Here is a 17239-nt window from a genome sequence, read left to right on the forward strand (position 1 = left end):
CCAATTTGAGCTGTCGTACCAGAATCGTCCCAATCGTCGGATCCGGCAAGAATTCGCTCCCGAACGTCACCCGCATCGGCCCCACCTCCATGACGGGCTGTCGAGCCGTTGGCCAGTATTCGTGACACTTGATCCGACCCATTTCCTGTTCACGCGTCAACATCACCACCACCCTCGAATTCTGTTCCCACGTCGCCTTCCAGAAATCCTGGAACGTCGAGGGTAAAGGTCCCTGGGTTGCGATATAGGATTTCTTGCTGAGCACCGGTGTCAGGAACGAGGCATTGATGTAATCGTCATGACCCTGTTCCACCTCCGCAATCTTGACCCGCGTGTGATCGTATGGCCAGATGTTGTTGTACCGGTTCTTGAGTCCTTGTTCGATTCCTGCACCGATACTGAAGTTCGTCGTCCGGCCCGACCGCATGTTCTGGGGCAACATCAAGAGCGCCAAACGCTTGTTCTCATTGATCTCCACTTTCTGTTATAAGATAATAAAATAAAATAAAGTAGAAATAGAAATAGAAATAGAAATAGTGACGTAAAAAAAAAAGGAAGAAAAAGAAGAGCCATTATTAGTAGTCTGTATCATAACGTGGTGTCTTGTTACCAATCAATCACACTAACAGAGAAAAGAGAAAAAGAAGAAAAAGAAAGAAAAAGAAAAAGAAAAAGAAAAAAAAAAAAGGCTCTGCCAGGTCTACGCATGCCCCATGCAAAAGCAATTTGAACAACAAAATCACGAATCAAACGAACTTTACCTGAAAGAACTCGGCGAGTCTCGCCTTACCGGACTCTTCAGCAATGGCAGACAACAGCCACCTCGGGAGATGATCCTGCATCGTCTCGACCGAGAATCCCATTGGCAGACGCACCGGGATCTCCTCCGTGATGTTCGTGCTCAGTCCCATCGCCTGACGGACACTTTCAAACAACGGGTTCACATTCGGGTTCTCGATCATGGGCGTTTGGCATCCAAGGGCTCCTCCGGGGGGTTGCGACATCAACGACGGTAACGAGCCCAGGTGCAGACGCGGACGTGGCGGTGAGACAATCGACATTGGATTCGTCGTCGCTCCTGTTGGTGCAGACGAGGAAAGACTACCGCCGCCGCTCAATGACATGTTTAGTGGCGAAGACGATCCCGAGTTCGGCCTTCCTTCTGTCCTGCAGAGATCGTTATGCCGCGCCAAGAACTCGTTAAATCCTCCTAGATAATGGAGGACACGTAGTTGAAGAAAAAGATATAGTGAGCAATAGTATTTTTTCCCATACGGAATCAACAACTGATCGTAAAGTAAAAAAAGTAAAAAAAGTAAAAAAAGTAAAAAAAGTAAAAAGTAAAAAAAGTAAAGAGCGCCTGCTTACCATTGAGATATCCCAGGGTTGCGGTGCAACCTTCCTTGCGGAACTTTTGGGTCATAAAGAACGTCGGCGATCCAACCACAGGCGCCGCACCGGTTGCGTCAAAAAAGACAATGTTCTCACACTGTTTCCACCTCGAAAAGATCTCAACGTCCTCTTCCGTCGTCAATTGCTCTGTCAACATCCGTAAAGAATACATCGGCCGCTTCAACAACATGTTGGGGATACACACATTCACCGCCGTCTTGATCGACGAGGCTGCGAACGCCACGGACGGCCGCATGTCCAGGAGCATGATCGCGTTCTTGTTCCCTATCACGGCCTCGTCGATATTGTCCGCATTCAAGACCTGTTCCAGCAGGCACGACACCGTCTCGGCCTTCATCTCCTGAATGTTCAACTCTGCAGGCGCTGCCACCGCCGTTGGGGACAGGTGCGACATTGAGAGACGCGCACCCGAAGCCGAAGCCGGCCCTGAGCTCGGTGGGGACATCAAGGAGGAGAGGGGCATGGAGATCGACAGATTGGATCTGTGTACGGGCATGCCAGCGGAATAAGATCCATTGCGATCTATGCCCGGATGTGTTCCGCCTGCAGTCGAAGACGGGTATGGTTCCCAGCCCGGGGCGGATGAGGCGCTCAGGGTACGGGCATGTGAGTGTGAGGCCATCGAGGACGGTGGCAGATGGAAGCCATGAGGGTCCTGTTCAGAGACGGTCGAGGGATCGGCTGTGGAGGGGAAGTAGGAGGGAGAGGAGGCCGAGAAGCTTGGGATCTCGATGGCGGCGGGAGTCTGTGCCGGGACAGAGAAGCCCGAGATGAAGAGGTTGGCCTGGGAGGGCTGGAAGGCTGAGGTGGTTGGGCCAGGGGTGGAGGCGGCGGTGGAGAAGTAGTCGGAGCGGGATGTCTCGGTCCAGGTGGCCTGTGGGGTGAAGAAGGGGGTTTCGAGGGGGAGCTGCTGCGTCAGATGCAACGCAGGGTCCTGAGCGGCTGCAAAGAAGCCCGATCCGGAGAACGAGGGCGTTGGACGGGCAGAGGCGGCAGCAGTGGCTGTGGCGATGTTGGTAGCAGCGCCGGAGTGCGGTGCCGGGTGGTGTGGTGCGGACGGGGAGGTGGAGGGGTCGACTAGGAGGGCGAGGGTGGAGGGGTCGTGGGGCCCCGTGGAGGAGAGGGCGGATATGCGGGAGTTGGAGGCATTTTGTTGGCTCTGGAGGATCCGTGATGACGAAGTGTTCATATCTCTCGTATCTCCTTATCCGATTTGGCGGTTTGATTTTTTTGGGTGAAGAAGGAAAGAAGGGAAGGGCGGTGGTTGGTTGCAGCGGCCTTGTTTCTTTGTTTCGAGTTGAGACCGGGGGGGACAGAAGCAATTGATAGGCCGGCTGATGGGAAGGAAAGAACAAGGGGCCTTCTTATCGTTTTCTAGCCCTTTGTGCAATATCAATGGCGGTGGAAGGACGCGGGGAAGGAGGCAGAAGGATGGAAGGTAGATCGCATAAAAGAGCACACGCACAAAAGAACAACCAAGCAGGCCAAGAAGCAGGACTGGAGGGGGGGGAGCGGCAAAAGGGGAGGACGAGGATGGAGATGAAGACGAAGAAGAAAGAGAAGAAAAGGGGGAGGAGAGGAGGAGGGAAGCGAACAATAACAGATTATTATATATAATGTTGCTATATAATGGTATGTTGTATGTTGTATGCTGTATGTATAGTATATGTATATGTATATGTATATGAATATGAATATGAATATGAATATGAATATGTATAGGGATGGATGAATGTGTGTATGAAAAAGCAGTAGCAATTGATGAAGAAGAAGAAGAAGCAAAAGAAGGGAAAAAAAGATCTTAAGTCAAGTCAGAAGAAGAAAAAAAAAAAACGATGGCGACCGTTGAGAATTGAGCCTTCTGCTGCTGCTGCTACTGTTGTTGTTGTTGTTGTTGTTGTTTTTGTTTCCTAAACGATGACGACGTGAAAAGGGAATGCAGAGCGCGAGAGGGAGAAGGAGAAGGAGGGGAGAAGGGGGAGAGGAGAGGGGCAGGAGAGAGAGAGAGAAGGGGGAGGGGAGAGAGAAGGATCTTTCTTCTGCAAAACCCAATCAGATCTGTTGCAATCGAGCTGGAAGCGAGCGCTGGCTGATCAACAAAGGGCGAATGGGTCAAGACCGATTGAACAGGACAGCCAATTAAAGAGGGAAATTGACAAGAAGGGGGAAAAAAGAAAAAGAGAAAAAAAAAACGAAAGAGAGAAGAAAGAAAGAGAGAAAAGCGAGGACGGGAAAAAGACCCGCGGTGGTCAATGGTCTGTCAGTCTGTCCGTCCGTCCATCCGTCCGTCAAACGGTCTTCGTTGTCTCTGCTCCTGTTTACTCTGTGTACATCTTCTCTCTCCTTCTCTCGCTTTCCACCTTTCTCTTCCTGCTGAAGATCAAAGAGAGAAGGGACCCCCGTTGCACCGGGATACAGTTTCGCACTACTGCACCATGTCTGCTGCACTTCAAAAAAGAAAAAGTGTGTGTGTTGTGCGTGTGTTTGTGTTTGTGTGCGATGAGAGCCCTGTCAATGACTTCATACATCCGTACGTCTTTCCATCCCCCCCTCCCCTCCCCCCCTCCCTCCCTCCTCTTACATCTCAGACTATGGCTATGACATGGCAGCCCATGGGGCCCACGTTGATATCCTGTATCAGACGCAGGGCCGCCCTCGCCTCTTTGCCTTCTAGACTTGCCTTCCTTCTCTCGCTGTCTTTCTCTCTCTCTCTCGAGACTCGCTGTGCATCTTCATACTCCCGTCTGAATGACCCCCTCATGAATGACCAATGGATGACCCACGGAAAATTGCCCCATGATCAGGGCCTCGTCCCTCCTTCCAACGTGCTCACCCCCCATTCCCCAGCGACGTCGTCCCTGGGATTCAATTCCCTCTCGGAGAAACAGGCACAGGAAATATATAGTCTACAGTACCTCTGTGTGCGTATGTTGTCTATAGACCGTGTTCAACAAGGTTATGCCCATAAAGAAAAGAGAGCTGGCGACTAGGGTTTTAATAAAAAAAAAAAAAAAATAGCCCACAGCGATTCGATCTGTTTGTTTTTGTCTATCCATCGTCGTCATTTCCTCTTCTTCTTTTTCTTTTTCCCTCCTCCTCCTTCTCCCCGGAACTCCCTTTTGGCTGAGATGAACTTCCTCCTCCTCTCCCCCCCCCTCTTTCGAATGAACAGCTGGGCACATACTTTTTCTTTTGTTCGTTGTTCTCTTACGCAGAGAGAGTGGGGGAGAGAGGGGCGACAATGACCCAGTGTGTTGGTTAACTCCATAGACAGACAAACCCCAGGCAAAGAGACATGCTTTGTTCCTGGGGAGATGAGACGAGAAACTATACTGTCGAGGTGGTTATTTTTCTTTGTTCTTTGTTATATAGACTCTATCTATTATATTATTTGCATCGTATTAAAACTAAATTATATATTTTTGGTTGAAATGTAAACCATCCCATGTTCCTGGAATGACATCATTGCGGTGCCTGTGATGCGATGCGATGCCATGCCATGCCATGCCTTGTCTTGTTGTTTGTGCCACCCTCCAATTCAGCCATCAAACCCGCTCCTCCCCTTCCCTTCGCAGCCCAGACCACAGTTACTACTCCTCTCTCTCCATGTACATGTACTAGAGACTCCTCTCTTTCTCTCTCTCTCTCTCTCTCTCTCTCTCTCTCTCCCAGGGGGACAATGCTTTTTTTCTACCGCAGCCCATCGTCGGGTTCTTTCCATCCTTCCGGCCCCTTTCCTCCTTGTTTCTTTCTTTCTTTCTGCTGCTTCTTCTGCAGTACACGCTTAATCTCCATGTTCTAGACCATTCCTCACTAAGCCAAACCCCCTCTCCCCCATTTTACCCTACTAGTCAGCGGACCCGCCCTTGGGAAAAAAAAAAATGAAACAATAATGAACCTAGTCTTCCTTCAAGGAATACCCCTACCGTGTTGGACCTGTCCAATCACTCCCCCCCTCCTTGCCTCCTCCTCCTCCCTTACTCAGCAAAAAAAAAAAAAAAAAAAAAAGCTAGGTCTTTCCTCCTCCGTTTTGTTGTACATGTACAAACATATGCTCATGTCCAGAGCACTGATAGGCCCGCGACAAACAAGGGAAGGGGCGGGGAGGGTAGAAATACGCCATTTTTTTTTATTAGACCATCCCATGGCATTGGCTGACACAAGAAAAAAGAAGATCCCACACACACAATTCGACGGCTGCAAAAGCGCACGATCCATCTTGTGCAACAAGACCAAAAATATATATATATATATATAAAAAAAAAACCTCTAACCCATTCAACACCCTTTGGTCCATTGGCCCGTTGGCCCGTTGGGCGCGAACCTGTCTCTCCCTCTCTTCATCCTCTTGCTCTTTTTTTTTTTTTTTTTTTTTTTCCTGTCCCTTAGTCCTTGTTTCTCGCTATTACTGCCGCCTTCTCGAATCTCTGCAGATGTTGTTGTTGATGATGATGATGACGATGATGATAATGTTTTATATCCAGGCGGCGAAAGAGAGGGTCCCATGGCAATGGCTTTGCGCCCCCAGAGACAAACCAGTCAATCCAACGCGTCCTTTTTGCGTTTTGGGAGGGATTTTTTTTTTTTCATTATTTCTTTGCGTCTGAAATGTATGTATGTATGCTCTTGCAAGAAAGATATAAAAAAAAAGGAAAAAAAGAAAAACTGTTTTCAAAGGATCGTCTTCCAACGTCCTTTGTTCTCTTTCGATGCTCTCTTCTGTGGCGTCTTCCTTTCCTCTAACAGGCGCATCCAAAGTCCTTCGAAGTGTCGCTGTCAATCTTGATGGGATCAGGGAAATCACTATAAAGATGTCAAAAGAGATATGAATTGTTTAGTCATTGCCTCGCATCGCATCGCATCGTATCGCAGCACGTTTTTTTTTTCTCTTTTTCCCTCCATCTTTCTTCTTTTCCCTCCATCTTTCTTTTTTTTCCCTCCATCTTTCTTTTTGATAGAGTCAATTGGGTTGTTCCAGATAAAGTTCGCAACGGCTTTTTATCCTTACATCTCAACCTCGACCTCCTGCTGAAGAGCATTCTTGGCAATGGTCTGGAAAGCTTGCTCAACGTTGATGGCCTCCTTGGCAGAGGTTTCAAAGTAGCTGTCAAAAAGATAAATAACGTTCGTTAGAATCCTGACCCATGTCCATAAAAACAACCAGCTTCAGTCGTAGATAACACAGAGCGGTTGAACTTACGGAATGTTGCCCTTGGACTGGCACCAAGCCATAGCGCGCTTTTGAGAGATCTACAATATACGCAGGCCACAAATTGCTTAATCAGCCTTTCCTATCCCTCAATCGCTATAAAATATATATAAAAAAAAAGGCGAAAACCTCCTCTAGAAGACACCAAGCACTGTAACCCTGTAAATGATGCATACCATGCGCTTCGACTCCTCCATATCGATCTTGTTGCCAATGACGACAAAGGGAAAGTTCTCGGGTCCACGAGGGGAAGCCTGGATCAAGAACTCGTCTCTCCAGCTCTCCAGGGTCTCGAAACTCTTTGCGTTGTTGACATCGTACACGAGCACACAGCAGTCGGCTCCACGGTAGAACGCAACACCCAAAGACTGGAAACGCTCCTGTCCAGCAGTGTCCCAGATCTATCATAGGTATTATATTACAGATGAAAACAATGAAGAATTGCGTTCTGGTCAGTCAAAAAGAGCATTTAAAAAACAAAGACACGAGCCGTATTGAAAATTGCCTCAGGCATGGTTGCCTGGATGGACGACAAGCGTCATACGACAACAGCAAACAGTGTTTAAGTCTATCGGGAGAGGGGGAAAAGGGAAAGGGAAAGGGAAAGGGAGGGAGGAAAAACAAAAGAGCGGCATCGGGCCCTGTTCAGCCGTTTCCGTTACCTGCATGGTCACGAGGCGATCATCGACAAGAACCTCCTTGGTCAAGAAGTCGGCACCGATGGTGGCCTTGTATTGGTTGCTGAACTTCTTGTTCACATACTGGTTCATGAGCGAGGTCTTTCCGACACTAGTTACAGTTGCAAAGAAAACACAATACAGAAAACGAGACAAAAAAGAAAAACCTTGTTAGCAGGTTACAAAGAAAAAGAAAAAAAATTGGGCACATGGCAAAGATGAGCAAAAGGGGGGAAAGGCGTGTTCCTATCTCGTGCCCGTTATGGGGGGAAACGCCTCGCACCCCTTCACGCCTCAACAGCCCTGTTATGATAAACAGAGGAATGCCCCGCCATCCTCGTCATACACGCGTCCTTCTGTTATGGGAGGAAGAAAAAAAAAAGACAGGTCCGGTTACTGCGTTTCGCGCATGTTCTTACCCACTCTCGCCCAGGATAATAACCTAATGGCAATCGGTAAATATAAAAGACAGGAAAGTTACAGGTCGGTCAAACAGCGGTCAGGACAAACGACAAGGTCAAAGCATGCGTTCGACAGTGTTCATATGTATCCAGCGCGAAGGATAGAATCCAACGACGTATAGGGTGCAATTGCACCACGCCGTTCCTTTTATCGAATCCTTGACAAGCCGTGTGTGGTGTGTCCATATGCCAACTAAACGAGACTCGTGGAAGTCATCATGAAAGAAAAAAAAATAGTGCGATGGAGCGTGGTCATACCTTCAAGAGGACTTTTTTACGGGAAGCCATTTATGTAGCAAGAAGAACCTGGTTTCTGTTGATGTTATTGTTGTTGTCGTCGTTGTTGTTTGTTTTTTTTTAGTGATAGAAAGAGATAGAAAAAAATAAAGAGCTCAAGGTGAGTTGGGCGAGTTCCGCGGTAAAAGGGCTGGTTTCGTTCGTAGTTCGCAATGACAATACAAAGAGCAAGTACTGCGGACAAAATGTCAGGTTGAGTCGCGCTTTGATAAAGAAGAGATTCCTTACAAGTAAAAAAAAAAAAAAAGAAAATGGAAACGGAAAGAAGGAAAAGGGAGGGAAGGAGGGGAAGATTACAGGGAGGACGAGTAGCGGAGGAGTGATGGGGTTGATGAGAAAGTGAAGCAAAGAAAAATAAAAGTGTGCGGCGAAGGCGAATACAAAAAAATACTGTCCACTCAATAGGTCAAAAAGACGCAGCCTACGTCACTGGTAGGCTTTTTTTTTTTTTTTTTTTTTTTTTTTTCTATGCTCAATGCCTATGAACCATTTGTATAGAGTCTATGATAAAAAAAAAAAAAACAGTTGCTCTCCAGTCTTCAGCAGGTCGGGATCCTGGCCCAGGCATCGCCATAGCGCACCACCAGTCCATCCTCATCCACCTCCACCAGTGTCGAGTCGCTGTCGTCGTCGTCCTCATCCGTCCAGCACTCGACAATGCTCAGTGTATCGCTACTGCCCTGTCCCACATAGGCCACATGTGTGCGCACCGGTCGCAGCTCCAGGTCCGGGAACGACACCATCGCCGTCAGCTCAGAGGTCACCGCGGACGGACAAGACATCAAATTCGCCAAATGATCCCGCATCTCGTCAGGATCGATCCCCAACGTCGCCCGTCGCAGAGGCAGCAGAAGCGTACTGGGACTGACACCGCCTCCCAAATCCAGGTGGATACATCCGTCCAGCGCCGGCAAATGCTCATACGTCTTGAACCCTGTTGATCCGTTCAAACTCGATGAGGAGCTGCTCTTGGAAAGGGTCCTGTTTGCAAACTCGATCACGGGGCTCCTCAAGGCTATCGTGGGTCTTTCGGGAGACACAACATTGGATAGGGAAGAAGAAGAGGAATACAGCGCTTTGGGCAGACATGGGGCAACAGGCTGACTTGTCGGGGTCTCAGTCGGGGTTGTTGGCGAGGTCGTACAAGATTTGCTGGACGACATCGTCGCAGATGCCGCTAGACCTGCAGCTGCTGTTGATGTCGTTGCTGTCATTGTTGTTGTCGTTGTTGTTGTTGTTGTTGTTGTTGTCGTTGTTGTTGTCGTTGTTGTTGGGGCAGAAAGCGACGGCAAGACCTCCTTCAACGGATTAAAGGACGAAAACCGCTTGGAGCCTCTCTTGGAGCCCTTTGGGGGCGGGGTCCATGTCAGGTTGATCTTCTCGAACGGTATCGAGCACTCCAAATCGGAGGATGACGACGAAAAGGACGAAGAAGAGCAACAGCTAGCTGCGTCCGAGAAACTAGTCTCGGCATCCTGCATGCTCATAGAACTACCAATGCTATCAGTACTGGTCCTGCCCACACAACTGCTGTTGCTCTCCTCCAAACCGCAGTTCTCTCTGTTCAAGCCCAGTGACCTCGGAGACGAGGCTGCTGCCGCAGTGGAGATAGCTGGCGAATTGACACCGGAGCGGAAGAAGCTACGCGACCTTGCGAGGCGGTGCTCCGTCACCTTGTACCATCGTTGGTCTTGGTCCACTTCCAGTAAAAGTCGCTTCTCCGGACCTTTATCGAACATGGCAGTGAGAAGCACCCGACGTGTCATCCAGTCCTGGTCGAGGGTGATGCAGTATTGGATGTATCCTGGGTTATGGCGGCCAGAAATCAAGATCTCACCTTTGAGGGTGTGTGCAGCCTCAGGTTGCTTGTTGGAATGTGAGAGGGACATGTATTCCATCGAGCTCTTGATCAATCCTCGATAGATCAGGTGCCGTCCTGTGAGGGAATCTGAAGGGGTAGGGGTAACGGGTCGTGGTGAAGGTTTGGCGAGTGGGATGGAGGACGCTGACGAGGCTAGCGACGAGGTTGCTGTTGTGGTAGTCATTATCATTATTATTGCTAAGTGTTAAGAGGTGAGTGGTATAGAAGATTGCGAGCGGATGCTGTTGATACTGTTGATGCTGGTGAATGGATTTGAATGTTGCTTATCGGAGAGAGAACGTTAGAGCGAAATGGTTTCTGGAGAGTTTTGAGAAGAAACGTTAAGATGGAAGGGGAGGAGGGAAGGGGGAAAGGGAGAAGTGAGAGGTTGGAAGTGGGAAGGGAGTGGCAAGTGAATGAGGAATAAAGAAATTCAGGTACAGGGTACAATGGGAGGGAGAGGCAAAGTCGTGTTGCCGGGAAGGGGGACTACAGGGTGGATGTTGTTTAAGAGACAAAGAAGAAGAAGAAGAAAAAGAAAGAAGACAAGAAGAAAGAGAACAAGAAAATACGTTGAACGCTCAGCTGCCTGAACACAAGAAGGGTTACCAATAATGCCAGGGGGATGATAAAAAAAAAGAGAGGAGTGAAGGGAGGGGGGAAGAGAGTGCGGGATGGCTCTCACATTTTTTTTATTTGGCTGAGCGTTTGGACCGTCGTTGTTGTATGCTATTATGCTATTATGCTATTTAGTGTGCCAATGCGATCACCCGAACAACAAAGACCATGCGACAAAACAGTTTTTTTGTATAGGATTGCGAAATTGAAGCTCTAACTTTTCGGATAGTAGCGATTATGAGTATCGGTATGAGTATGATATGAGAGCAATTAAAAAGCGACGATCGGTAAGGAAATCTAGGCGGCAATCAAAGGTCATCCATCATACACGATATAATAAGGAAGGATGGTAGAGGGCTGTCGTAGACAGCCGCATTAGGGCTTTCTGGGGGAAAGGGGTTCGGTTGAAACGGGGAGGCTGTGTTACGAAAGCAGTGAAGCGGAATAAAAAGAACAGCAAGCGGAGGATTCCTTTCCATTGATTTCCAAATGCAAGCTGTGTGTTCAAAGGGACAGCTGCAGCTAAAAGACGAAGCATTGGATCTATGCGAGCATAGACGGTATTTATGAAGTAGAAACCCACGGGCAAGCGAAACAGCGGGCGATGCAGTGCGATTGTTTAGATGCATTGCAATTTAGGAGGAGAGAACGCTGTTATCAAACACGACAAATTAGTGAGCGCCGTTTTGTTCGATTGCGCTCTCGTAGTGAAGGGAAATTGCCGCGCTGCTCAGGTGGCCATATGAACATTTGTCTGTGAACACATGCACCGCTGTTTCATTGTAATATAACTATTATATCAGGATACATATTCCCTCTCCTCCCTCCCTCTCTCTCATACACTCTCCGCCGTCTGTATCGAGCCAGCCAAACATGCATGTGCAAAGAGTCCTGACTCCCAGTAGTAAGCGGCGTTAAGGCTAAATCAGAGCTGGGCCATGCACAATGCGCGCGATGCTCTGCTTACCTGATCGTACCCCCATTGTGAGCCGTTCAGGCACTGTCGCTTGTGTAACCAACCGAATCCCGTGGCTACCACGGAATCTTTCTCTCTCTCTCTAACATCTCGCAACACTCCCCTGCAGACAGCCGCTTGGTGGACCATCTCCAGGGAAAAGTGGCTTTGAACGAGATGGAGAGAGGAAGGAGGATAAAATTCATATTAGCCCGTGATCTTGACTAGGAGAGGACCCATCGGACCCGACAGGTTGCGTAGCGGTTTTGGGCCCCGGCTCAAGTATTAGAAACCATGCGACTCAGAATGTGCATCATAGGTATTTGGTCCCTCATTTTACATTAGTTTAGTGGGGGCCTTTTGTTAGCTATCTTTAGGTAACTATCGGCCGGCTGACAGTCCAAGCCGAGGCTTGGACAATGCAGCCTGTGGCACGTCTGCGCGTCTGGGGGGATCTGGCGTCAATAAAAAAAAAAAAAAAAAAAATCTCGCAACACTCCCCTTTGGAGACGAAGGGGGAGGAGGTAATATCTGAATCATAAGATGCGTAGCGCAGGTCTGCTCACTCACTACCTCCGTGCTCCAGTAACAAACCATGTTTACGCCCGCAATTCCAAAGGGCACTATGCGTTTGCTGCTTCTTGCAGATATCTGGTACCTGAAATCTCCAACCAAAAACTCGGGCCCAACTATCTGGGAGCTTAACTGGTTCATCTCAGGGCTCAAATGAACACTGTTTGATGTGCTCAGCCAATGGACCCCCCCCCCCCCCCCCCTCACACACCAGCCTTCAAAAACAGGCGCTTACAGATACATTCACCCTTGTATGCAACCTCAATAACCTCCTACTCCCCGTCCAGTACTTCCATCAGAGGATTCTTTTTTTATAATGTCCGATCCTGCACGTAGGACTTTAATTCTTTGCAATGCAGATTCATGCATGTCGGGGAATGTTCGATACGTTGGGACGCACCGATCGCAGGGCGGAGTATCTGTCTAAATAGAGACGATTCACCATATACAGGTATGCAGTTTGATCTGGTAGTGAAATATAGCCGAGTGCTCTTCCCAAATATATGGAGATCCCTTCAAGCTGCGCACAGCATTTTTTTTTTGTTTTTGCTTTTCCAGGCCAACTAGGCACCTTTACCAGTACATCACATCTTTTGCTATGGCTTTTATTAATTCAACAGCAAATATATTGACTCTTATCGTCCACCTACTTTTCCCAATCGACCAACGATAAAAAAAAAAAAAAAAATTGTGGATGCCCCCCGCGCGTGTCGAACGGTGCCGTAGCCAGAACAGTTCCACTCGCAATGCATTGACACATGTTCAAGAATGCTATTGCAAAGTCATTAAAAAAATATACCAAAGTGAGGTCTAAAGGTATACATGGAGTATTTTAAAAAAGTGCTCCTTGGTGATTCTACAGCCGGTTCCTTTACGCACAGTGCAGGCAAGGTTTAATAAAGTTGAATGTTTTTTGGGGGCCTCGAAAAAAGGAGAAGGTGCTTTATGTTTTACATGAGCTGAAACGAGATAGTAGCTCATTGCTATGATGCGAAACCACATTACGCGACAAAAAAAAAAAAAAAAAAAAAAAAAAGATACGCTGAACGCGTCGCGCTATTCTTCACAAGTCCGGAAGAGAAAAATAAAATAAAATAAAAAGGCGGCGTCTATACCCGGATCACCCATAGATGGGCGAAAGAAGAAAGCACAGAGGAAAAAAAAAAACCATCTCCGTCATGAAAAAAGAAAAAAAAAAAAAAAAACATCTTTGTCATGAAAAAAGAAAAAAAAAATCCACAACTCGTCGGGACCTAGATACACGCGACTGAACACACGCGACTGAACATACGCGAATCAACACACGCGAATTAATTACGGAAACCCTTGTATGGACATTCTTTTTTTCGCAGCTATCACGCGCGTGTATGTTATATATGTTTTACTCTGGTTCCTATCCTCGTATTATTTTATTATTCGACCGCTGAAACTGTGGTCTGAATCCTTCCTCCCTGTATGTGAAGAAACGTTATGACATTGATACACGTCAACGTCAACATATTTGCATACAAACAACAAAAAATAAGCGCGGGTAGTGCTTTCACTGAGCCTTTTTTTTTTTTTTTTTTTTTTTTTTGTCAGCGTCCCTTTGTTCAGGATATCAACTCTTGCAGAAAGGGACTGGTCTCAAAAATAAAAAGAAAAAACACAAGTAGATATGGCACTCCAGACCATTAGCGATTGTGTCTAGACTTTTGTCTTCACATGCAACCGCCTACTGTTTTCGCCGCCCTTGGTCCTGACAGGAACAGAGCAAAAGAAGAAAGCATACGCCCAGGCCATAGGTTGTCATAGGTTGCCATAGAAAGAAAACAACAACAACAACAACAACAACAACAGCAACAACAACAACAGAAAATAAGGTCAGTGTATACAACCACAATGTTGTGCTATGTTGCATGCTCAGAGGTGGAGAAGAAGAGAATACGGTTGTATCATCATCACAAGTGGTTACGATTGATAATTTGCTCCGCATGCCATCCGTATGTGAATATAGTACCGCAGAGTTTTTTTAGTGCCTTTGTAGCCACTTCTTGTGGAGCGGTCGAAAAAAACAACTCTATCCTTGTGCATTGGGTATGGAGGAATCAAGTCGAGCACAATAGAATATTCAAGGGGAAATGTTGCGATTGTCTGGTTAAAGATTGAGACTACTGTCTGTGTCGAAAGGGAGTGGATGCGAATAGTGCACATACATATATTGGGTGCTGGGGAAGGAAAAAAAAAAAAAAAAAAAAAAAAAACAGAAGGACTGACACTGCAGTGAGTGAAAAGAACATGCAGCATGGCATAACCGAAATACGGCGAGGATAAGCCCGTTGTAAGGATGTTTGTGCGCCTTTACTTTATTTGGTGACACAAGCATCATGATGGACGAAAAAATAACCGTCTCCACATACCTTCCCTTGCTCTATTTGTGTATACATACAAATGCACCAATGAGGACGCACAAAAACAAACAGAATAGCTGACGCCCAAGGACAAGCTGCTGATATTTGCATTGCGTTGTATCACGGCGAAGGACCTCGGGAGATTTCCAGACCTTCTGCAGAAGCATTCATGACTAATGGAAATTAACGGTTCTCCAGGTCCAGGTCCAACACACCCCTCACCAAAGTCGTACGAGAAGAAGGGCGATCCAGGGAGCACATGTGGACTAATATTTACCATGCAGCGAACCGAGACCATGGGAAGCTACGTTCTCTTTTCCCTCCACTTCGTTTACGCCAGTGCTTGTAAATAACAGACTTGATGTATATATCCTTCTCGGATATCCTGTTTCATGCATATGTGCTTACACGACAATGTTTATGTCTGTACGCGATATTCTGCTCTCGCCCCTTGCAAAAACTGTGAAAACCAGGGAACATTAACGTACGCGTAATTGTTTTGTCCTTACAGCCCTGGGCTTGCTCTACGCAAACAACTTCATGTTCCAAAAGTTGCCATCGCTGGTATCGATCCATGCGGCCAGCTTTGTGTGGATGAATTATTTCTCAGCATGCATTGCCTCACCGCATCCTCTCCTCAAACATCCTGCGCCGTAATGAGTTGGCTCAATATCAAGGACGCAAGAGGGTCTGTGTTGACTATACACACAGTTCGTCTTGTTGCTTTGTTGACTTGTTGACTTGTTGCCTTTTTTTTTGTTGCCATTGTTTGGTTGCTCCTTGTTCTTTTTTCTGTTTGACTTGTCCTCGCCTGTACTCAGTGTCGCGGATACATATTAAAACATTGCGCCGATGCTTTCTTTCAGATATGGATATAGTAAATTTCAGCAGTACTTGTGCAGTTGGCAATTAGTAGCCTTTTCATTCATGGATTTACAGGTACAACGATTGAACGAAATGATCCATAAACACGCTTGGACTAGCAGCTGATGCCATATATCGTTGCTTTCGTTCCTTCATTGTTTAAGTTACTAAAACGGGCGATACACCTTTGTTTGTATATTGTTCTCAACAGCGAACACTATTACACAAGGGGTCGGGGCATTTTCAGTTGCCTCCATGATACGCGTTGAATTTATCGAGTTTGCGCTACACAGGGAGTATTAGCGAGTTTACATGAGTAAATATATCCAAAAAAAGTTACTCATCCGTGAAAGCGATCACTTCAGATGCTTCTCGACTTGAGAACCCTCGGGGCTTACCCTACTCTGATAATTGTCTCCCTCTTCTTTTTTTCCTATAAAAGACGAGTTCACCCTTCTTCTTTTTTTGTTCTCCATCCTCCTCTTCTTCACAACTCAGTCCTCCCCTTCCAAAAAAAAAACAACCAATCCCTCAACCATGAAGTTCACCGCCATTGCTGCCCTTCTCCTCGCTGCCGTCGCAAGCGCCCAGTCTCCTACCTTCTCGAACTGCGCGACCGGTGCCACGGACATGACGGTCACCGGCTTCACCTTGAGCCTCTACCCTCTGTGTGTCAACAAGAATGTCTGTGCCACCGTTACCGGAACCCTCAGCACCCCTGTCATCGCGGGTGCCAAGTTGGCAGTCACTGGCAGGTATGGTGGACGCGTCGTCTACACCGACAACGCCGACCTGTGCACCCTCCTTGCCGCTTCGGGATACCCCTGCCCCGTTCCCGTCACCACCACCACCGTCACTGCCTGCATCCTCGTCAAGCCCACTGCCCCCACTGGCGTAAGTCGGAAATATGATACTAAATGCTTATGGGCGTGTCTCTTTTTTTTTTTATTAGTTCTAAAACAAAGATATTGACGCATGCTCCTGACCAACTTGTCTTTTGTCAATGACTTCAATAGGTTCCCGTCGCGCTGACTATCCAGGCCACCAACGGCAACGGCAATGTGCTCTTCTGCCAGGTCGCCACGGTCACTGCCCAGACCTGCCCTTAAATCAGTCGAGCAGGGCTCGTACTCTCCACGGTTCTCCAAAATATCTACCTCTCCCCCATTTTTTTTTCTTTTTCAAAGAAAGTCTTTGATAATAGGTGAAGGCGGATTTTTTTTCTAGTATTTATTGCAGATTTATCTGGCAACAAAAAAAAATAAAATAAAGTATTTTCGGAGGTCAAACCCTTTATCTATCTCTTGACTCGGATGATGCCTGGACGCGTATGATACGCGACGGTTGGAAGAAAAGGAAGAAATAGGAGATAGATCATAAAGGGAAGAGATATCTATAGCTTCTTGAACAGCCGCTAATACTAATCCTTGAATCCTTGCAAGACAGAAAAAGAAAAAAAGACGTGTTGTTGATTTATGGCGCTACATTCCTGCGCATCGTGTATTAAGAGACTAACTAACACCGTCGGTCCGCTGATCGCTATAATTATAGAAGCATTTCTAGCTGTGTTACGCAGCTGTCTGTTCATTTTGGCATGTGTACCGCTTTGGTCAGCACGATAGCATAAAAGAGAAAAAAGTTCGCCGATCTGCTTAAAAGAGTTTCGGCGCCCTTGACAAAAAATTCCTTACTGCCTTTCAAACCAACTCCGAGTATTGCACGCATCTATGCTGCAACAAACCTAGCCTGTATTCCTCCCTCCGTTGCGTTTACACCAGAGCTGAGGATGACAGACCTGAGTGTATGTTTTTTCTTTGGTATTCCACGTTTTTCGTGCATACGTGCTTACATGACAATGTTTATTCTATGTGGGGTATCCTGCCCCTTTGTACTCCCCTCTCCCCCTCCTTCCCCCCCGCAC

At 47.2% G+C, this 17239-nt stretch overlaps 6 protein-coding genes across 6 annotated transcripts; 2 read left to right on the top strand and 4 right to left on the bottom strand.

Annotated features, from left to right (window-relative positions):
* Positions 1-19: 19 nt before the first annotated feature.
* BC939DRAFT_501802 (uncharacterized protein) lies at positions 20-2602 on the bottom strand (the record flags this gene model as incomplete). Its single annotated transcript, XM_051560210.1, has 3 exons — positions 20-481; positions 762-1210; positions 1369-2602. Coding segments are annotated over 3 exons (2145 nt in total), but the record flags the coding sequence as incomplete, so codon positions are not given.
* Positions 2603-3986: 1384 nt separating this feature from the next.
* BC939DRAFT_446968 (uncharacterized protein) lies at positions 3987-4427 on the top strand. Its single transcript, XM_051555030.1, has one exon. It carries the CDS (start codon positions 4005-4007, stop codon positions 4401-4403), a length of 399 nt encoding a protein of 132 aa, XP_051413619.1. The 5' UTR covers positions 3987-4004; the 3' UTR covers positions 4404-4427.
* Positions 4428-5025: 598 nt separating this feature from the next.
* BC939DRAFT_446970 (uncharacterized protein) lies at positions 5026-5766 on the bottom strand. Its single transcript, XM_051555031.1, has one exon. The coding sequence runs from the start codon at positions 5629-5631 to the stop codon at positions 5395-5397; it is 237 nt and encodes a 78-aa protein (XP_051413620.1). The 5' UTR covers positions 5632-5766; the 3' UTR covers positions 5026-5394.
* Positions 5767-6152: 386 nt separating this feature from the next.
* On the bottom strand, positions 6153-7455 carry BC939DRAFT_395619 (ras family-domain-containing protein; the record flags this gene model as incomplete). The annotated part of the gene is made up of 5 exons (XM_051552238.1): positions 6153-6216; positions 6422-6517; positions 6614-6663; positions 6799-7023; positions 7285-7455. Coding segments are annotated over 5 exons (606 nt in total), but the record flags the coding sequence as incomplete, so codon positions are not given.
* A 1059-nt stretch (positions 7456-8514) lies between these two features.
* Positions 8515-10573, bottom strand: BC939DRAFT_446978 (uncharacterized protein). Its single transcript, XM_051555032.1, has one exon. It carries the CDS (start codon positions 10106-10108, stop codon positions 8597-8599), a length of 1512 nt encoding a protein of 503 aa, XP_051413622.1. The 5' UTR covers positions 10109-10573; the 3' UTR covers positions 8515-8596.
* A 5282-nt stretch (positions 10574-15855) lies between these two features.
* BC939DRAFT_501805 (uncharacterized protein) lies at positions 15856-16427 on the top strand (the record flags this gene model as incomplete). Its single annotated transcript, XM_051560211.1, has 2 exons — positions 15856-16212; positions 16335-16427. 2 exons carry the CDS (start codon positions 15856-15858, stop codon positions 16425-16427), a joined length of 450 nt encoding a protein of 149 aa, XP_051413623.1.
* Between the last annotated feature and the right edge of the window lie 812 nt (positions 16428-17239).

Source organism: Gamsiella multidivaricata (assembly GCF_025024155.1).
Source record: "Gamsiella multidivaricata strain RSA 2152 chromosome Unknown BC939scaffold_22, whole genome shotgun sequence".
NCBI lineage: Eukaryota > Fungi > Mortierellomycota > Mortierellomycetes > Mortierellales > Mortierellaceae > Gamsiella > Gamsiella multidivaricata.